At 47.9% G+C, this 22,070-nt stretch overlaps 5 protein-coding genes across 5 annotated transcripts; 3 read left to right on the top strand and 2 right to left on the bottom strand.

Moving 5' to 3' along the window:
- Positions 1-583: 583 nt before the first annotated feature.
- Positions 584-2,442, top strand: nxt3 (putative G3BP-like protein; the record flags this gene model as incomplete). The annotated part of the gene is made up of 4 exons (XM_031148772.1): positions 584-916; positions 964-1,038; positions 1,087-2,094; positions 2,146-2,442. Coding segments are annotated over 4 exons (1,713 nt in total), but the record flags the coding sequence as incomplete, so codon positions are not given.
- A 1,114-nt stretch (positions 2,443-3,556) lies between these two features.
- ctc-1 (FACT complex subunit ctc-1) lies at positions 3,557-5,404 on the top strand (the record flags this gene model as incomplete). The annotated part of the gene is made up of 4 exons (XM_031148771.1): positions 3,557-3,823; positions 3,869-4,380; positions 4,430-4,801; positions 4,849-5,404. Coding segments are annotated over 4 exons (1,707 nt in total), but the record flags the coding sequence as incomplete, so codon positions are not given.
- Positions 5,405-6,659: 1,255 nt separating this feature from the next.
- LHYA1_G003801 (uncharacterized protein) lies at positions 6,660-7,221 on the bottom strand (the record flags this gene model as incomplete). Its single annotated transcript, XM_031148770.1, has 2 exons — positions 6,660-7,004; positions 7,087-7,221. 2 exons carry the CDS (start codon positions 7,219-7,221, stop codon positions 6,660-6,662), a joined length of 480 nt encoding a protein of 159 aa, XP_031006561.1.
- A 2,823-nt stretch (positions 7,222-10,044) lies between these two features.
- On the bottom strand, positions 10,045-13,800 carry ppk6 (Serine/threonine-protein kinase; the record flags this gene model as incomplete). Its single annotated transcript, XM_031148769.1, has 3 exons — positions 10,045-10,319; positions 10,369-13,502; positions 13,619-13,800. Coding segments are annotated over 3 exons (3,591 nt in total), but the record flags the coding sequence as incomplete, so codon positions are not given.
- A 3,184-nt stretch (positions 13,801-16,984) lies between these two features.
- Positions 16,985-19,126, top strand: FBXL2 (F-box/LRR-repeat protein; the record flags this gene model as incomplete). Its single annotated transcript, XM_031148768.1, has 1 exon — positions 16,985-19,126. The coding sequence occupies one exon, from the start codon at positions 16,985-16,987 to the stop codon at positions 19,124-19,126; it is 2,142 nt and encodes a 713-aa protein (XP_031006592.1).
- Positions 19,127-22,070: the final 2,944 nt, after the last annotated feature.

Raw genomic sequence — 22,070 nt, 5'->3', positions numbered from 1 at the left:
ATATACACACTTTGAATTATATGATCTATAGTCCTGTATGAAAAGTAGTTCTCTTTATACTATATTTTCTAGTGAAAAGTTGTCTAAAGCGATCTGACTGCGAATACTTATTAAGATATAGAGCTTTGCTTTGCTTGAACTTTTCTTTCTTACCTTGCTGGTGCTTGTTTCGCAACTCCAAGACTACGTTAATTTAACTCATTCTCCCCAAAAGTAAAACCTACCTATTAAAATTACCATAGTTCTAATATTGGATTTCACAAGACAGAGCTTGCAACTTTTCAACGATGCACACTAACGCCCCCACTTTGCTTTCAGTCACGTGGCTAGATGGATGACCCACTTTATTTGATTTATGAATTTTGAACTCTGATGTCCACCCTGACCTCTCAACATCACAAATTGTCCTCACTCTTCCCCTCAGCTCTTGATCCTTCCTCTAGAACTTCATTTCAGTTCCGATATTCCACTCTTCCTAATCTTATTGTATTTTGACCTTAGTGGTACTGCCCATCCCTCTCTTCTAGAGCTTCTCACGGTATTCTCCTTCGGTCCCAGAAAACGCGTTCGATATCCGTGACAGGACTCGATTTCTTTCACGACCGATTTCCTGCATTTGATTCATCTCGCAGCGGCATCTTCACGCCTCTGTCTGAATAGCGCGCCAAAGTCTCTCCGTCCGGTTCTACCACCCTTCAATTCGCCTCCAGAGGTTGTTCTCAAGTCACCTTTCCCCCTCCGACCTCCATCCACCATGGCGACCAACGGCAACTTCACGCAGCAGGAGCAGTATACTGCTACCTCGGGTGCCGCTGACTCCAATGCGTCTGGCAATGATCTGCCCAAGGAAGAGGTTGCCTGGTACTTTGTCGAGCAATACTACACCACCTTGAGCAAATCTTCCGAGAAGCTTCATGTAAGTTTAAAGCCCCAATTCCAACACCTCCTGCTCACAAGTAATAGCTCTTCTATGGAAAGCGCTCCCAGTTTGTTTCAGGACTTGAAGGTGTTACCTCCAACGTCTCTGTTGGTCGACCCGTAAGTTTGAAAAGCTTCTGCATACTGCAACTTATCTAACTTTTTCAGGCTATCCAAGAGCGCATCCGCCACCTCAACTTCCAAGACTGCAAGGTCCGTATCTCGAATGTCGATTCCCAAGCTTCCGAGGATAGCATCGTCATTCAAGTCATCGGCGAAACATCAACCAAATCCGCCGAGCTCAAGAAGTTCTGTCAAACCTTCGTTCTCGCTCAACAACCAACTGGATACTTCGTTCTCAACGACATTTTCCGATACATCAAGGAGGAAGGCGAGGAGGAGCCAGTTGAGGCAACGCAAGAGGAGACTGCTGCCGCTGGCCCTTTAGTTGAAGATGTTGAGATGCCGAAGGCGCAAGCTCCAGCTGAGGAGGCAGCGCCTGCTGTCTTGGACGCTGATGTTGTGGACGAGAAATTGGAGAAAATCGAAACGGAGCCTACTAAGGCGGTTCCAACCACCAATGGAACTGCTGAGACTACTGCCGAGGCCAAAGACGCCGCAGTTGCTGCTCCTACTAAGGTTGAAGAAGTTCCTACACCCGAAGATGCTTCGAAGGCCATTGAGGAGGAGATCAAAGAGCCAGAAAAGCCCAAAGACCCACTTCCAAGCCCAGTGCCAGTGGCCTCCAAACCCCAGCCAGCCGCTAAACCTGCTCAAGCAGCCCCATCGAAGCCATTGAGTTGGGCCCACCGTGCTGCTGCTGCCGCTGCCTCCACACCAAAGCCTGCCGTTCCCGCCCTTACTCCCAAGACCGCTACGCCTCCTACACAGACTCGGGCTGCCCCTTCCACAACTAAACCCGCCGCTACCCAAGCCACACCAGCTCCCGCTACTGCAGCCGAGAAGGACAAAGAGAATACCGCTCCTGGTGGCTGGCAAACAGCTGGTGACAATGCCAAGAGACAAAACCGCCCTCAGTCAATCTCGGGCCCACCTGAGAAGGAAGGCACAATGGCTTACATCAGAAATGTCACCGAGAAGCTCTCGCCTGAGGAGTTGCGATCTGCTTTGGAGGCCTATGGAGCCTTGATCTACTTTGATATCAACCGAACAAAGGTGAGAAAGAGTCAGTGCCATTTCATTTGAAAGTGACTAATATACATCTAGAACTGTGCCTTTGTTGAATACCAGACTCCCGAAGGCTACCAAGCTGCAACCAATGCCAACCCACACCAAATCGCTGGGGAGGCCATCTTTGTTGAGCCTCGCAAGCCAAAGGCCAATGCATATGGTGGAAATGGTTATGCTGGCGGACGTGGCGGCCCTCAACGAGGTCGTGGTGGATTCCAAGATCGACAAGGATCCCAGGGTGGACGAGGAAACTTTGGAGGACAAAACCGTGGTCGTGGAGGTGCTGCTACTCCTCGAGGAGGTCGAGGCGCGGGTCAGGTCGCAACCGCATGAACCTGGTGATCTTTTCCCTCGATCCTCAAGAACGTCGATGCATCCCTCATGTTTTCCATTCCGCGACTTCGGCGATGTACCATACATACTTTGGCCACGGTTTTTTCTTCATCACGAGACCAAGACCTTGTACTCTACCTACTATTTTCGGCTGCCGTTCATCCCACAGCATGCATTCTCGTCACACCTCGTTCTCCTCTTTTATATGCAATTTCCCTTTTGGTCAAAAAGAAAAGTTCAGCGGCATGATTACAATGGATGAATGGATTGATCTCGTCATTCTGGGGATTCGGGTGGGTATCATGTTTCAAGCTTGCTTTGCTTGCTAGTCTCAAATTTACCTTGCGTTACGATATTGTGCATTTTCATGGGAGGAACTGGGCAATTGCTTTACTGGCAAGGCAGAGCGTGTCTCTTAATATCCTTGTTCTCTTTTAATATCTATGGGCTGGATGACGGGTTGTTGGGCGGGGTGGATGGGAGATCATGCTTATGGAGGGGGATGAGTGTTGGATTTGTGGCAGTGGCAATGCGGGGATCCGTGGAGAATGTAGTATTGGGAGAGTGATGCCACCGCATGAGTGATGGATGAGTTCAGACCAACTGTAATTATTCGGCAGAAACTAATGATAGCATGCCTATATCTGAACAAACCATATCATTATTAGACTGGTTTTGGGAGCGCCGCGAAATACTGTGACTTGTTGTGCGAAAACATCCCAGCTCTGAAATAAGCACAAGGCTCTAACTTTCAGGGGGGGTTATTTTGGTTAAAGCAAACTATGATTCTTTCTATATTAACAAAATCTTTGACTACCTAACTTACTAACTTAACTAAATAAGTTGGTAAGTCTATTTAGTTAAGTTAGGTCGTGGGGTAGCTTGTTGTAACATTATAAAGTGGTTTTTATACATGCACTGCCAAGAGTCACTCTTCCCACGCCTAAAATCGCGGTGTCGTAGAGACCTCGCGTTTTGTTACGCGCATTTCCTCTAGACGGCAACCCGCATCTTCAAACCCAGTATATCATTCAATCAGCTAAATTCACCGCCATGACAATGTAAGACACTATAATTTTGTGACCTAATCTCTTCTTATTTCTGCAAACCCAAGTCCATCAACTTAAATCAAAAGCTGACCACCATGGCTTCATCTAGGGAAAGCTTCGACAATATCTACCTTGACCTATCCAAGGAGTCAGGTAAATGCCGATTCGCAGATTCGGGATTTGGATGGAAGCCTTCTGGTGGCGGCGATACCTTCACCCTTGATCACAGCAACATCGGTGGCGCAACATGGAGTCGAGCAGCGAAAGGCTATGAAGTCAAGATTCTCCTTCGAAATTCAGGCACCGTTCAGCTCGACGGGTTCGCCCAAGAGGTTAGTCGAATCCACTTTTTACATATATGGATCTGACAGAAGCAGGATTTCGATCGCCTGAGCAAAATCTTCAAGAACTGGTACAGCACGAACCTCGAACACAAGGAGCATGCGCTTCGCGGTTGGAACTGGGGCAAAGGTGAATTCGGAAAGGCAGAGCTTGCATTCAACGTCCAGAACCGACCCGCGTTTGAAATCCCCTATTCTGAGATCTCGAATACAAATTTAGCGGGCAAGAACGAGGTTGCGGTTGAGTTCTCACTCCCAGCTAATGGTGACGACACGGGAACCAATGGAGCATTGGGTGGCGCAAGAGGAAAGGGCAAGAAGGCTGGTGCCGGCAAGGATCAATTGGTTGAGATGAGATTCTATATTCCTGGTACTACGACGAAAAAGGAGACCTTGGAAGGTGAGGATGCGCCTAGTGATGCTGAAGCTGAGGAGGAGCAAAATGCGGCAAATCTATTCTACGATACTCTCATGGATAAGGCAGAGATCGGAGAAGTTGCTGGTGATACCTTTGCTACCTTCCTTGATGTGCTGCATCTCACTCCTAGGTACGTTAACGGTTCTCGACTATGCTTAGAATCTACTGACATGACGCAGAGGCCGTTTCGATATCGATATGTACGAAAACTCCTTCCGATTGCGTGGTAAGACATACGACTACAAGATTCAGTACGAGCATATCAAGAAGTTCATGATCCTCCCGAAGCCCGACGAATTGCATTTTATGATCTGTATTGGTCTTGATCCTCCCCTGCGGCAAGGTCAGACGAGATATCCATTCTTGGTCATGCAATTCAAGAAGGACGAAGAGGTTACGATCGATCTGAACATGACGGAAGAGTTGATGAACGAGAAGTACAAGGACAAGCTGCTGCCACGTTACGAACAGCCATTACATCAAGTTGTCACTCAAGTATTCCGTGGTCTTGCAGGAAAGAAGGTCAACCAACCTGCTAAGGACTTCTTGAGGTGAGAAATCCCCAACTTTACATATAGCAAAGCTAACAAAACCCTAGCCATCACCAACAATTCGGCATCAAGTGCTCCATCAAGGCTAGCGAAGGTTTCCTCTACTGCCTAGAGAAAGCCTTCATGTTCGTCCCCAAGCCCGCAACCTACATCGCATACGAGCAAGTAAAAACCGTCATTTTCTCTCGTGTCGGCGGTGCCGTTTCTGCTAGTCGCACTTTCGACATCACGATCGACATGAAAGAAGGAGGCGAGTCGCAATTCTCCAACATCAACAGAGAAGAGCAGAAGCCCCTCGAGGACTTCTTCAAAATCAAGGGTCTACGCGTTAAGAACGAGATGGACGAAGATAGCTCTGCAATTCTGAAAGCAGCCCTGAGAGCAGAGGAGCTGGCCAGCAGTGATGAGGAAGTCGTGGCTGCTCGCGCCGATAGAGGCAGTGCGGATGAGGACAGCGAGAGCGCGGACGAGGACTTCCAGTCAGATAGTGATAGTGACGTCGCGGAAGAGTTTGATTCCAATCATTCGAGTTCGGGAAGCGACGAGGAAGAGGCTGGCAGTGATAAGGAGGAGAGGCCTAAGAAGAAGGCAAAGACTGGTTAGGTTGGGTTAGTTTAGGTGCTGTGTTTGGAATGGGAGAATGGGAAAATTGCATTTATTGCGGCGTTGGAGGGAGGCGGTGGCCCGCGATCAAAGGTCTTCAATTACGTTTGTTAGCACAGTAAAGAAAGGATCTTTGCGGGAAATAATATAAGTTTTTTATTCAAGTCGGCTTTCAACTAACCGGCTAGCTTGAATCCGTGATTTTGACTCTATATTGAGGCTTGCAATGGATTGTACAGTAGGTAAGTTCTTCTCTCCCCTTTTTTATCATTTACAATTGTGTGATTTAAGCTGCCTGCCTATCGCTAAGTAGGTTACAGTAGAACTTCGGTGAGCAAGGACCGGGACCGTATGTCTTATATAGCGTGTTTTGTTTGAGGGCCAGGGGCTGTCTTCGGTTGACGTCCAAGTCTCTTTCGAGATGCGGGGGTTGTTTGGCCTGCCCTGGGATTGAACACTGTGTGGGGATTGGGCTGGAAGGTGTTCTCTGGGGGCGCTGGTGCTGGTGCTAGTACTGTCCCGTCTGGGCTGAGTGAGAACTCGGGAGCGGCGTCGTTACCGACGTTCAAGCCGGGAGCATGCTGAACTGGTGGTCGTGTTGGGACCTGGATACGCAGCATGAGATGATAATCTTACGCCTTTTGTGGTCATGCGTATTGGCTCTGAGCGGCGTACGCTGGAGTGGAATTCTCCCTGGTTGGTTGCTGACGGATTCGGGGTTTCTGCTGGCAGACATGTTGCTTGCTTGTTTGTTTGTTCTCGATTTATTGGGGGTTTGAAATTGTTTGTTTCTGCTTGAAAGAGGGGGGGGGGGTTGTTAAGGGAATTGATATATAGTATAAGGTAAGGTAAGCTGTATATATGTCTATATATAAGGAATGAATGAGTTTGATGTCGTATGTCCCATGGCTGCTGACATGAATTTGTTACATGATGAAAAAACAGGGGTGATAAAACATACCCGGTTGTACTTCGTACGCACGAAACTGTGTTGCAGGGCTCCGAGTTGATTGTACTGTAAAGAAATGATGACATAATACTACTTGTGATGTGTATTTTCTTACCTTTCCCAGTACCGTGTTCGTTTATACCGTGAAGAACGCCCGTTGAAATAGCAACGTTATATTCCTCTGCGCCGTCCCAATTCCCATTTCCCGCATTCCATAAAAGTATATTCATTTCATCCATCCATCACGCCCTCCTTTTTATCCCTTCCATCCTTTCCTACATCTCAAGTATCTCGCTTCCCCCAACCTCAATACTCCCCATTCTTCACCTCCCCCCTCGGCGCCTCCCCCTCCCTCTTCTCAACCTTGACAACCTTCCCATTAACCAGCTCCACCTTCCCGGCGCCCTTCACCGGCACAAGATTATATACCCATCTGACCACCACAAAACTGCTCACAGCCCAGATCCACACAATCAGTCCCAGCGACACCGTGACAAACAGCGTCGGCACGAGCAAGAGGAGCGCGACACCGATCCAGAACAGCGAGAAGAGGAGCGCGCTTATGAGCGAGAGGGAGAGGACGCCGAGCACGAAGGAGGTGAAGAGGAGGAGGGGTGTGAGGGAGAGGGATAGTTGGATTGCTAGGAAGGACTGTTTACGAAGAGATAATTAGATTACTGGTGATTGATTGATTGATTGATTGATTGAGATTAATAGAAAGGAACAGACATACGGCTAAAAGAGGCTGTTCTTTCGCAAAGCTGATGCTGCTGTTGTACAGGTTCTGGCGTGTAGAAGGGCTGATGATGCGGTCGACGAGGGATTGCGCGTAGGCGATGAGGCCGGATGCTTGCTGTTTGATTGCCATTATTTCAGATGTTTGTTGGGTCTGTTGGAGAGGAAGAAAGGGTGGTGAGTGATGGGATTGAGCGTTCTGCGGATTGGCAGAGGGTCGAACAAAGAAATGCCATGTGCAACATTCACCATGGTGGTTATTGCTGACACGTGATTCTGTGGCATGCTTGGGCTTTGATTGGCTGAAGGGTAGCACTAACTCCCCCCTATTTCTATGCCGACTTTAGTGCCTACCCACGGCTCATAATCTAGTTCTTCGAAGGTTTGTTTTACTTTCACCTGCTATAGATCTCATATATTGGTTCTTGTCTAACAGCAATAATAAGTGAGAGAGCGAGTTTTATGCACGAAATATAGTAGAGCATTATATTCTGATATCAATTAATACCTTCTTACTTATCTTACTTAGGACGGACATATGAGACCACTCTTTTCACATGCAAAGTCAAAACTCTTGTTTTCTCTGTTCTAGTCCAAGAATACTTTAACGTCTTCAGTAGAGTCTTTTCTTGTATGCCTGGCTCCCAAGTGCCCTTTTATATCGAGCTTACCCGAAGACGTCTGTCCAAGAAGGGTTAACCATACCTGTAGAATCATACATGAATGCATACCATAAAAGGCATACAACTAGATTGATAAGAAAGAAACAAAATGATATCCACGCATCTTCCTCTATTAGCGTCTCTTCGACTGAGGAATGAGCGGCTTCAGATCCGGACTGAGCTGGCTGCTCAAGTTCTTCTCCAATTCGAGGCTCCCGAGTAATCAACAGCGCCTCACCAACATCTGGCCAACGTCTACAAACCGAACTCATTCCCCGGAAATACACATAAAAAGAAAACTCCCATATAGCTCCATATACTTATAACATCCGCCCAGCTGTTAAAACGTGATGGTGGGGGACCTTTTCCCCACTTTGGGACAAGGCAGAAGAATAACACAAATTTCGGCATCCATAATAACGAGGTTTTGAGGATCCGGTGTATGATAATGTTGTAATCATGACCTGAACATCTAAGCACCAATAGTATAGCAGTTAGTAGCGAAATTAAACCATAGATGCATAATTGTATCCAGTCGGCCATATGACTCGCGGAGGACGAAATATATATTGGTTGCAGCCCAGCGAGCCAGAGTGTCTGAATGGTCCAAACTATCAGAATCATGTGGGCGATAAGAGCAAAAACGAAGAGCGTAACGTTAAAGGCTGCCATCTTGCGGGCCAATAGGCTGGTCTTGAGGCGGAGGTTTTCATGATGAGCCTCTTCCCACTCGAATGCGCTGAATCCCAGAATCGCAGGGACAGACGCGGTGTCCCCAGCAGACCGAGAAAGCAAAGTAAACAATTCTATTGTTGTGAAAGATGCTACGAACATCATTCCAAAATGCCTGTGTCCACGGAACCCCAGTGAAGGAGCCAAGTTTTATAGCTGCTGGGAGCGTTCCCATAATGAAGAAGAGCCACCGGGGCCAGGTATGATTCTGTGGGTCCTCAGCTGGCTTCTCCGTCGACAAACCGTCTGACTTAAGTAGATTGACTAGTTGGCTGGCTTTCTTCGGGCTGGTCCTCAGGTACAACATCGTGCTGGCAATGCAAACAATAAAGGACACTGCGTCAGCTGCGCAGATTATGGGGGAGCTGGACAGATAAAGCCGGTAGCGACGTGAGGACCCATATAGTTTTGTGGGGGGTTGGGCCATTGAGTTGATTGCTAGGCTAGTAAGAAGCCAGAATAAAACATGCCATGTTACTGGCGACTCTGAAGATGCCATACTCGGCAAGGCTGAGGAGTTGACTAAAGTATAATGTTAGTTTGAATCTGGCAAGGAGGGTGGTTGGTGTAACGGTGTAACTGACCGGACGGTATCAAACAAACCGAGTTCTAGGTATAATAACAAAAGGTCAACAGGAGGTAAGGCATCTAAATATACTCTTGCAATCAAGAAAATCCGGATAAGTTGTGGTGGCGGAGTTACCTTACGAGCTTACTGTATGTACACAGCACTGCGGGGCGAGGTACATTAATGCAATTGCTTCTGGGCAGTTTCCAGGGCTTCCCTCGGAATTTTGCATCATTCTGGGAAACGAGCCAGGGGTCTGGTCTGCTAAATGGTACTGTACGTACAGTAAGCGAAAACTACACTCCGACAACATCAGCGATTTTAGGATTTTAAACTTGGAATTTTAGATCTTTAATTAAATATATAAGACACTTTAAATCGTTATAATCTATTATATATTATAGATAATAAATTAGATAGCCATAAAGTAAACTATATTAAGTTACAAGTCCACTCGTTTGGCTAGACAATGAGAGAATTTGAGCTTGATGAATACATGGTTCACTATTTCTTCCTGCTGAGATTTTGCACATTAGGGGAGACCTCTGTTTCGACATAGTGTTCAGCTTGATCTAACACAAACTTTGCTTCCAATACTAGTGTATTTATTGATAATAATAATACTGGATGGAGCACGCCCACTTCCGGGGGCTCCTTTCTAGAAAGTTCGGATCTGTATCCCAAAATGACCGTACGCCAGGCGCCCTGTAATTCCATCTAAAACATCATTCATATACACGATAAAAATCTGGTATCAGCGCTCAACTTTAGTGGTATAATCCTGGATCCATCCCACGCAGTCTCTTCCTCTCTCTTTCCTCCGGGTATCATCCAAAAACCTCCTATCCTGTACTCATGATATCTATCTCTTTCGCGGGTTTCATCTCTTAGGCTTTCTGCCTCACGGACTCGTGCGTATATGTACCTATATTTGGTGCGTGGGTGTATTGCGTCTCTTCATGAGAAGCTCGAATGTTTCGCTCCTCAATATCCTTCAATCATCTTCGTCGGTTGAAAACCAAGGGTGCTCTATCACTTTCTCGATCGTGATTCTGGAAGACACATCGCGATCTAGCATTTTGCGGATCAAGTCAATGCTGTCCTCGCTCATGATGTATGGGATTCGGAGATCGCGGTCCATGATTTCGTCAATGCTGTAGAATGGGTTCTCCTTGTAGATGATGGTGTAAAGTAATATCCCCAGAGCCCAGACATCTTGCTCTTTACCCCGATATGGCTTGCCAGCTAGGACCTCAGGGGCTGCATAATCTGCCAAAAGTTAGCTCGATTTTGATGCATTGTATAAAGAGCCACTTACCGATTGTACCAACAAAGACGTCGAAGGGCCCGTTCTTGATATACGCAGCGCTCCCGAAATCAATCAATTTGATATTTCCTTCCCCATCTAAAACTACATTCTCGTCTTTAATATCGCGGTGGACCACAAGGGCTTTCGTGTGCAGATGGTGGATCGCCTTTGCAACCTGGACAAATATGCTGCGGCACTCGTTCTCCTCCATGTTGACTCTAAGTTCGATATAATCAAAGAGATCCATCCCAGGTAATCCATGCGGTATCATTTCGATGTAGTAATTAACATCATCTTCGAAGAAATCATTCATTTCGACAATGTTTGGATGCTTAAGTCCGTCCCGACGCAGGTAGTCAAGAACGTGTATCTCCAGGGGAACAGTTCCTAGCTTCCGATCCCGAGTCCATGTATCTACGAGGATGCGTCGCTTCGTAACATACTTAATAACCATCTTACGATTGCCGTTCTTCTTGTATCTTGCAAGTTTCACCTGCCCATAAGCACCTTGACCCATTTCTTCGAGAATGACAAAGTCATCGATTGTCTTTTTCTCAACTGGCTCGACAACTTTTGGTACGATGTCCTTTTCTTTCACTTCCTTGGGGGCTGGGGGCTCGCGCCCAGTGATCTTGGCGGCAGTTTTTATGGCGGCAGCCTTGAGATGAGCAGTAAGTAGAGAAGCATGAGACGGTTCATTCTTCGGCTCATCTGAGTCCATCTCCATGGGAGTAGCAATTTCGGTCTGTCCGGGAGAAGGCTGATGTAAAGGAGTCTGCCAACCCGAAAGCAGTGGTGAAGCGGCGCCAAGGTTCTCTCTGTTGGCGTGAATATGGCGTGAGTAAGTAATCCATAGAGCGTAAACAAGTTCCGCTGATGATTCTGATTTCGATCCACTATGATCCTCCTCTTCATCGATTCTTTCCTCGATTACATTCTCGTCGAAACCAGGCTTGTTGGAATCCGACTTCACGACCCTCAGCTGCGCATCGATCTTGATTTCTGAACCGTCTCTATGCTTAGCAGGGAGGCCATCAGGTCGTAGAAAGTATGATGCGGCATCTGCCTTTCCATCTCGTACAGCTAAGAATGCTCGGGCACGGCGAAAACTATGCTCGGGTACAACAATGCCATCAACTAAACGCACGCCATCCTCATCGGTTAGAATTTTCAAGATCCGGTCGAAGTCAGGAATGAGGTCGGTAATTGGGCGCCCGTCGGGCTTTTCTTGCCCAAATAATGCGGCGGAGAAGACAGAATTGGAGCTTGTAATCTCTAAACTTTTTGCTGAAAGGACCATGATGCCTGCGATGTGTGGGAAGCTAGAGACACGCAGATCGGTACCACCTGGGACCCTATCAACCGCACAAGGAATATTCACGCGCCCCGAGTTACGAGCTGTAAAATATCTGCGTTTTGCGACTTCTGCGTAATCAATCTCACCCGTTCTGGAGTCGATTCCTTGTCGGGGTATTCTTGGTAAGAGCTTTCCGATGTCCATTCCAACTCGAGTGATATTTTCACCCCAGATTGGGCCAGTGGCGCCAGTAATCTTTGTAACTTGGGCATCATCATCAAGACTCAGGACAGACACATCTTCATGAATCTCCTCGAGGACCCAAATCAAACCTCCTCTTTTCTCCTTGACCCATAGGCTTGCCGAACCGGTTGCTCCATTTCTCTTCTGAATAGGTACTACATCGCCACAGAGTAAGACGCCCCGGGACTTATTGCTAGGATGATATAGACCTCCCTTGACAGCCTTCGTCCTTGCGACGATACTAGAGCCTGCGCCATCGTCAGTTTGCGCCCTACGAGGCGTTTTGGGGGCCTGTCGAGAGTTTGGCCTGTTGAGAAGACTAGCCGTGACTCCAGTTCGCCCAAGGAGGAAAGAGGTTGTTGAGGTTGGGCTTGTATGCTGGCTCTGACTTTCGTCAGGTAAACGGGGAGTTTGTTTCCCCGACGGCAGTCCAGAAACAGTTCCGGGTGAGCGCAACTTTTCCTCCAGCCAAGATCTCCTCTCCTCTTGTACTACTTCCAATATGCCCATTTTCCGCACTTCTGCCTTTGTAACACCAAAGACGAGACAAGCGAGATCATTCGCTGCTAGCACCGTATACGGTGCAGTACTGTCTGTGGTAAATATGGCCTGCGCTGCGGGAGCCCATCGACTTGAATGACCATGTACAGCGGGGCCAAGAGGATGAGGGCCAGACATCCCAAAAGAAGACGGAGGACTTGAAGGGGACAGAATTGGTTCGTGGAAAACATCATTAGCTATGAATGGTTGTGCTAAAGCGTCCATGAGTTTGTTCTTTAAAGTCAAAGGTGCTGTGTCTGTATATGTTCTTTTGAGACTTTGCCGCCGAGTGACTGGAGGTGAAGTCTTTGCGGTTGTCCGGCTTCCGCTGGTTTGGGTTCTAGACGAAGGCTCGGAATTTGGCTCAGAAAAAGTCTCCATCTCATTCTTTGGCTCGTCTAACTGTACTGTGTCTTCAGGGACGGTTTGGACCGCAAGAACAGGCTTTCGCAGGGTATTCGGCGATGAATGAGGACTTTCAAACATATTGGGACTATCTGAACGAGAGAAAAAACTAGTATCAAAAATGTTTGCAGCGTCTTCGGCTGTTGCAGGTCCAGTTAGTGGGCCTGCAAAAGCTGCTTGGCCAGAACCCGAAATGTTGTTTGCCCCTACAAGTTTTGCCCTTGCCAACAGATCCAACATGTTTTGCATATCGTGGTCTCCGCTGACCCGCGCTTGAGCGCTTGCTATGCCAGCGTTTGTATTCACCCACCCCATCTTCTGGGACATGAACTCCACAGACCTCTTCAATACATTTTGGCGATTATGAATGGCTTCTTCGGACTGATGGGCGAAGGAGAATGAATGCAGAGATTCGGAAGGAAATCGACTTAAGTCTTCGGTGAAGTTAAGAGTAGGCGAAGATGATCCTGGTGCCAGAGATCCCGAGCGTGAGTTGGGGAAGGACGAGGTCATGGAACTTGATCGGGGGCCGACTGAATGGTTCCGAGAAGAGACCTCAGAAGAAGGAATAGTTGGTACTCGGGAGGGGGGTTGTTGTCGAATACGCCTAAGCCCTGATGCTCCGAGGCCATGCTCGTGCTCTGTCATGATAGGAGATCTGAGAGAAGAACACAATCAGCTATCTGCGAGTTGCCATATGCAATCCATTTTGGGCCATGAGGGACAAGAAGGCCATGTCTCTTGTATTATAAAGTCGAGACAACTATAACTAACCTCGAGATGTTATCATATTCTGCAGCTGACGGTCCTGCATCGAATGAGAAGCGTATTCGAGCCTTCTCTGTTCCTTTGTGGCCATACGCAAGCAGGTTGCCTGTGCTTCGATTTTTGGGAATAAGAAGCTCGCCGGGCGCTTCGGTTTTCCGGCCTCTGGTCGTGTTTTCATATATGTCGTCGCCTGTATAGAATCCGGATCAGCCACTACGCATATCTATCATCATCACGAAGTAGTGGGAGGGTGTCTTGGTTCACCAGATGGCGTGTCTGTCTGACCTGACATCACGCTTGCTCGTCTCGGTACGAGGTCCAGTGAGGATGTTTGCAGAGGTCAAAAGGAAGACAAATTGCTTACCATTTTGATGGGGTGGGCCATCTGACTCCAGCATACTTGGACACGTCGGGTCCTCTGTCCTCAATACTCGATGTTCGTGGTACGTTGGCAGATGACTCGTTTGGACTGGGAAATCTCTGGGGAGATCGAGGCTTTGAGTGGTGCGGGGAGGACGAAAAGATCCGGCTTCTGCTGCAAGGCTACAACTTAATGGAGGGTAGATCTCGAAATAATCTATATGTATCAATCTCGTCGTCCGCGTTTCCTTCAATGGTACGCGTTGCTCGGTATCCGAAAGGTTGTCGCAAGAAATCTCGGACTCTGGGGTGTGGTGTGGTGTAATACAGTATTGCTTGGTTGGTAGTGGGGCTGAAGGGTGTAGGATCTCTCGGGGATTTGTGATACGCCACACAACTGGAGTTTACGGGGAATACATGCCCGCGTCTTTGAGATGATAATAGTGTGTGCTTATGGAAGATAAAAGTTGTACGTGAAAGCAGAGATATAATGATCTTGATTCATTCGTTCACTTAGTGCTTGGGTAAGCTGGGAAATATTATATAATAATTTCAACCCCGCCGAAACCCCAAGTGCGGGCGGGCTTCTTTAGGAGTCCGGAAATCATGAGACAAGTACAGTACTTGCAAATCAGGTAAACAACATCCATTCCCGTACTCTTCCCAAGTTAGAATCAATTAAGCAACAATAACAATCGTGTTGTGGTTTCTCGATTTCGAACCTTTTGTTTTTCGTTCTGGAATATATTATTCCGATGCACATTTTGGTCAGCACTGAACATTTACATCTCAAGGCTGCGGGAGTGGCACGCGTTTTGATACCGGAGTACCCGCCCGCCCCGCGTTTGTTTGGGCATCGAGACCGATCTTGCGAGTCTATCACGAGTCATTACATATTTTGTACTTTCCATCGTTCTTTTCATGTCCACCATAATCAAGGATTCATGGTGGCTAGTCTACGACAAGACACAGTGCTTTGCTGTGTGAGTACATGCTCTTCATATCGGGCATCTTGTGATACCTAGAAGGTGGTTGGTCTCCAGCCCTACTGTACGCCTCTTCTATACCTTGTGTCTCACACCTCTTTGAATTACATGGCTGGCGAATGATTCGGCTTTCATCCGGGAGTGGAATTAAAGACATCTGTATGACCTCTCTTTCAGCAAATCATGTGTTTGCGAAGCTTGTGACCAAAGGCAAGCCAGCCAAGTTCACATGAAAGATACGCTGAAGCTGAAGATTAAGAGCGTCTCTACTATAGTCTGTAGGTCAAGTACACCGCTTTCTTATAGCTTCTCTTTCTAGCCACTGCGATTGCACTGATCCTAATTCGGGCTTCATCCTCAAAACATCAGAATAGTAAATCTTGTAGAAGAGAGGGAACAGGATAAGCCAAGATGCTTAGAATCGAATTAAGCAGTACACGAGTACATAGGAAGGCACTTTGGGGTTGAACTCGGAAGATCTCTGGTATCTACTACCGTATGGTGGGGTAACCCTATTTTTACATTGTCGGCCGGCTAAATGTACTAATTTGGAGTATGCCGCTTCTTACGCAGAGAGCATGCATTTGTACTGATAATACTTCAAAGAATTGTGCAATATCTTGATGACTGTTCACCATCGCCCTGACACATGATCCACTACACCTAACACAATGTTTCTGAAGCACCAAGGGTCCCTTATCGTTGTAGGAGACCATATCATGGTGTGGGCTACTCCCGCCGGATGATCAGCTCAGGCACTCACTCGCAAGGCAAGGCAAGGTTGTAGAAGACCGATATAGCGCCGTTTACAACGCTGCTTTTTGAGATATCTTCTCGTTGGACCCTTACTGTACGTTTCTTTGTCTGGCTCAGCTACGCGAGCTGAGCATAGCGTCGCGTTGTAGGACATCTATGGCCGAGACTGTACTCTACGGCATGGTATATACCTAGCCTAGATAGGTACCTCGCCCTGGGCCTTGGGTTCGGACCCCACTGTTCATCGGACACCCCGCTATTTCAGCGTCAAGCATTTGGCCCACAGTGATCGACTCGGATGGGTCCAAAGCATTATTGGATAAATGAAGATGCCTTACTTGTTCGGGTTAACACATATCTATATGATGGAAGATGGGATGGTACAAAGCGGCAGCACAAGAGGAGAAGATGGAGATGGGTGCTCTCGTGTCTCGAGCCGTCGAGCCTCTTAGAGTGAAATAGCGTTGGTGGGTGCAGAAGGGGCCCTGCATACTACGGAGCGTAGAAGGCGGAAACAATGCTGGATGGATAAACAAGCCAAGCCGATTAAATTCCCGACAACCTTTTTCTTCATTTTCTACCAGTCTCGCCAGTCTTGTCTTGAAAGAATCCATCAGCAGTTGCCGTGTGATAAGAAGTTGTGGCCTCGTGAGCCCCTTTATCACTCAAGTCAAGGCAATCCGTCTTATCGATAAGAGATAACGAAACAACCTGGACTGGAATACAAGACATGTTTAAAACCTCCATTTCTCTCTCCCACTCTGAACCCTGCCTGGCCTGCGGTGGCAAGTGATCATTAAGGTATTTGCCCTTCTAATTTTCCGTCTGCATTATGATCTATGGTTGTATATATTCACATATATATTTACCAGGTGTCAGGACGCGAAGCTAATGTTGAGTGGTGATAAGAGCGGTACATTTATTGTCAATAAATTCCGACTCGAAAGCCGAGGAGCAAGAGCAAGCATCGAACCACCAACATTCTCCATCTCCCCTTCTCCCTCTCGAATATAATTCCATTCTTTGACCAAAGGCGATACTTCACCTCCTGGCTTTGAGGCATTATCTCATTACCGACCTCACTCACCCCTCTTTTCAACGAAGCCCCTGCCTTGCATCGGTCAGGATCAATAGGATTTCGCGCCAAAAGCAACCCTGGCTTGACCCCGCCTCCAGTACACATTAAAAGCCTGGTGCGTCCACGCATCACATCAGCATTCGCAATCACAATAAACAAGTGCAGACACCATTTCGCGCTCAGTTGTCAGCCATGGAAAGCCCTTTGCCCGACATGATTCTGCAGGCAGAAGGACCTGCGGCAATACCCGTCGAACACTCAGAAGCCATTGCGATTGAGCCATCTCCGAAGCTGAGAGGCCGAGCGAAGCTTTTGCAGAGCCTCCAACGAATATCCTCTTCCCCATCTCTAGCACAATTAGGTCGGCCAAAGGCTTCAAGCAATCCATACGGTAGCAGGAACACACTGTCCTGCGTAAGTTTAGCTTCCGCAAGCTCTCCACGAAACTATGACAACTCGTACTCCTCGCAATCATCTAGAGATGGGTACTCCACCGTTCCCACTTCCGTACCCAATACACCTGGAGTCGATACGCCTTCTTTCGATGGCTCTTTTAGTCGAATTGCTATTCGGAGAAAGGAACAAGGTTCTGTGACGCCAGGAAATTCAACCCCGACAAGCGCCTTGCCCTCAGACATGAGACCTCACTCTAGGGGAGGACTTATACCTTTTCAACCACAGTCATCCATGCCAGAGATTCTAGAAGACTATTTTTCTATGCCGGTAGTAAAGGTGAAACGAGCACCTCGGACGAATTTTAATTTTTGGGAAGAAATGCCTCATGAGATTAAATTATCCATCTTCTCGTATCTCGAACCTAAAGAATTGGTACGGGCTTCTGTTGTGAGCAAAACGTTTCACAGGGTTTGCTTTGATGGGCAACTCTGGACAAGTTTCGATGCCTCCGAGTTCTATAAGGACATTCCAGCGGGATCATTGGCCAAAATCATTGTTGCGGCTGGCCCGTTTGTGAAGGATCTAAATCTGCGAGGTTGCGTCCAAGTCGAACATTATAAGCGGGCAGAGATGGTGGTGAAGGCATGCAAGAATCTCATCAATGCAACTCTGGAAGGGTGCCGGAACTTCCAAAGGTCGACGCTGCACAGTCTTCTCAAAAGCAATGAGAGATTGACGAATCTAAACCTCACTGGACTCACGGCGGTCACCAACGGAACTTGTAAAATTATAGCCCAGTCTTGTCCATCGTTGGAAATGTTTAATATTTCATGGTGTACTCATATGGATGCTAAGGGAATCAGGACAGTCATTAAAGGGTGCCCAAAATTGGTGGATCTTCGCGCAGGTGAAGTCAGGGGATTCAACAGTTTAGAACTAGCTCAAGATATCTTTGAGAGCAACAGGCTACAGAAACTAGTTCTCAGCGGCTGTACCGACCTCACAGATGAAGCTCTTCAGACCATGCTGATAGGCCAAGATCCAGAGATGGACATACTCACTGAACTTCCCATGGTCCCACTTCGCCGATTCCGCCACCTCGATCTCAGTCGCTGCACTAGCCTCACCAGCAGCGGCGTCAAGACTCTCGCAAACATGGTTCCAGATCTCGAAGGTCTCCAACTGAGCGGCTGTATTTCTCTAACTGACAACGCTCTCATCGACCTCCTAGCCACCACCCCCCGCCTCACACATCTCGACCTCGAAGAGCTCTCGGAGCTAAGCAACACTCTCCTATTCGAGCACCTAGCCAAAGCCCCCTGTGCGCCCATCCTCGAGCACCTATCCATCAGTTACTGCGAGAACCTTGGGGACACGGGAATGATCCCCGTTATCCGCGCCTGCAGTAACCTGCGCAACATCGACATGGACAACACCAAGATCTCGGATCTCGTATTGACCGAAGCAGCATCCATGATCCGCACGCGCTCCTCCCGCACAACCTGCGCGCGATCCCGTCCCCGCGTCGGGCTCCGCATGGTGGTCTTCGACTGCCAGAACGTGACCTGGACAGGCATCCGCGAAGTGCTGTCTCGCAATTCCGAGGTCAGGAAGCCGACGGCTACGCAGAAGGATGTCACATACCCGACAGAGATTATTGGCATGAAGTGCTTTTATGGCTGGCAAATGACAGTTAATGAGCACATGACGCGTGTTCTGAAGGGAGATTTGCCTGCTGCGGGGAGGCTGGAAAGGAAGTGGACGGAGTATATGATGGCGAACGAGGAGGCTGGTGCTGGTGGTGCGGGTCTCAGACGACGCAGGCGAAGAGCCAGGGAGGCGCAGATGTTGCATGCTGATGAGGAGGAAGGGGGTATAGGGATGGGTGGTATTGGGCGCCGAAGAAGGGCGCGGAGCAATGGTTGTGCGATTATGTGATGGACGATTACGTACGCTTTGATTTCGCTGCGAGTTTCTGTCATCTTATGTTTCGGGAGTTCTATCTGATAATTCATGCATCGGCATCGGTTTAGGTTATGGAGTAGGAAGGGCATGTGGCACGGTTAGATAGGGGCACGGTTTTAGGAAACATCACTCCTTACTTGAGGGGACGTAGATTGCTGTAGCATTGCCCTCATAGATGCGAATGCAGTATGCAGAAATACATATGCTATCACAAAAGGGGTTCGCTTAACTTACTTGCCAGCCTCATTGCCCTTTATAGTACTGCTATTAGTGTTCGTGTGCTAGACTTCCAATATAGATGGTCCCTAGCCAGTGCTAGACATCAAAGGTTATGCTTAGTTGGGAATTCTTGAGATTGTCAATTTCAGTGGTAACGCATGTTTACTTTCCTAAATATGCTAGACTAACAGTCTGACTACCGCACGCCGTCTAATTTCATGTTCCAAAAGCACCAGCATCTGAATCTGCACCTCCACCACCTGGACTCGGCGACCTTCTTTCGCGCCAGTTCCTCTACACTTGATCAGTAATAATCTCTTAGCGGTTCTGAGACCTTCACCTACCCTTCTACACATTTTCCATCGCTTCAACTTGAATTTGCCGATACGTGACCCAGTCCGCTTTGTGGCGTGTGCCTTATTCGTGATCTGTAAGCCCTATATTAGCCCAAAGATTCTCAGGATTGTGGAAGGGTAGCTTTCGCTATGAAATGAGTGCCTGGTTGCCCTTGATTCCCGCCTATCTCTCATTCCCGGACCATAAGGTCAATCACAAGTATTGAAGATCGTGACACCCGTTGGGTGTTATACGTGCTCGGCGGGCCCCCTCAACCGTCCAGGCAAGCGCAGCAGCGTTGCGCGCTGTCGAGTCTGGACTGTAGCATCGTGGCTGGAATGTCTCCGCTCTAGGGCTGCAAAATGTCAGCTTCCACCTTGATAATTGGAATGGTTCTCTTAGGTCAATATCCATAGGACTACCTGGCTCTCACTTCAAAGTTGGTTCCGGTACGTAACTCGGATTCCATGTGAAGTAGCTGTGTTTTCTGTCAGGAGACGCGCTTGAAGAACGGCAAGAGAATCTACCCTTGATGATCCCTATAAGTGTTAATCGGGAGAAGGCGTGGATCGACGTAGGGGTTGAGCTGGTCTGGAAGGTGGAGAACCGGAGGTGCATTCTCTTGAGCGTTGCTCGTTAGGTTTGGGTGAGGCCGCAACTGCAAATTTTGAAATGGTGTGAGTCCATCGTAAGGATTGGTAACTATCGAATCTGGTGTTGATGCTGGTTCCGGACCAGACTCATGAGTCGCAAGTGAACTGTTTGGAGAGGCTGCACCCTTCTCTGGCTCCTGTTGTACACTATTCTGGATCGTCGCAGCGGTCGTCACAACGGTTGACACAGTGGTCGTCTCCATGGTCTTGAAAGGACTGTTCTCTATGCGGCCAGGGTCGGAAACAGTGTGTTTACGGGGTTTACTCTGTGGAAACCGACTATCATCCACACTGAACTTTATGCAGGACTCAGTCATCGTGAAAATAGCATTGGAGGTGGGAATCAATGATAATGTTGATGATGATGGAGAGCTGGGGCTTTCTCAAACATGACTTTTGGACAATAAATATTTAACTATCAATAGAAGGAAGGAGCTTCCCTATAGTACCTTCGAGTTGTAAGCCGAGATAGGGGCAGAAGCAATTAAAAATGACCAGCTTGTCTAGTGGAATACTGGAATGCTCTCGACAATAATACATTCATCTCCTTGTTTCTGTTTCCCAGCTTGAGCAAACTATTGTGCCCCTTTCCTAACTGCTGCAAAGAGAAAGCGCCAATAGTCAGAGAGCCGCTCTTTGTCTGACAACAAGCAATAAGAAAAATAGAAACAATTGTTTGCCTACATACCTACTTACTAGATTCTTCTACATTAGGTTAATCATGACCCACGATTGAAGTGAATTGACATCAAAAGAGGCGGCTCGGGTATACTTGCGTCGCTCCTTCCTCCTCGTCCATCCCAACTCAACTCAAGCTACTTCAAAATACTCCACCCTCACATCTTCCAAACTTAACACAGAAGTATACAAACACGACTTCTGTCATTAGAAGCAACCGCATGTCCCGATGGCTGGTCTAAAGTCCCGTGGAGGCAGCGCAGCTAAGGTATGAAATGCACATCTCCCTTGTGAAGCACTCTTGACTCTGGATGATAGGGAAATAAGTCCGAGGAAGTCGCCAGCGCTCGAGACATTCCAGAGACCTCATCTACAAATGCCGGTGGTAACGAACCAACAACTAGCGGCGTAACCAATGTCGAGAGCAAGAGACTGCTTCGTAGCGACACCCGGATCATTACGGAAAAGACAGAAAGGGGAGAATCAGGTAGGATGATAGAGACATCTCAAAGACTCTCCAATACTCTCTGACGGCTCCTGGGAATCCTTGAAGTAAAGCTAACTCATGGTTCCTTGTAGGTGAAGCCTCCACCCGTCCTAGATCACCACCAACAATTCCTTTTGTCACGCGACCAAGAATGCTCTCACGCTTCGGAGGGGCAAAGAAGATGGCTGGCTTATCCTTCAATAAGCCAACGGCCTTTCACTTGTTTGGAAAGCTTCCGCCAGAATTGCGAACAAAGATCTGGAAACACGCAATTCCTGGCCGTAAGCACATCCCCATCTTGATTGCATGCTACTTTCAATTTCTTGGAATTTTCGAGGTGCATATAGGTTCTTGCTGATTGTAAAACTTGTAGCCCGTGTCATTCAGGTCAAGGTGAAGCATGTTCCGTCACAATACTCTTCCCATCTCCTCGGCACGACCTTCGACTCGTCAACACCGGTGCCAGCGATGCTCCACACATGCCATGTAAGCGAGATCGATCCCTTTCTAATGTTTCGAGCATTCGGAGACCTTGAGGGCCTCT

The sequence above is a fragment of the Lachnellula hyalina genome (assembly GCF_007821495.1).
Source record: "Lachnellula hyalina strain CBS 185.66 chromosome Unknown contig00042, whole genome shotgun sequence".
Taxonomy (NCBI): Eukaryota; Fungi; Ascomycota; class Leotiomycetes; order Helotiales; family Lachnaceae; genus Lachnellula; species Lachnellula hyalina.
Note: the sequence above shows the minus strand (reverse complement) of the source record. Positions and strands in the feature narration are given on the sequence as shown.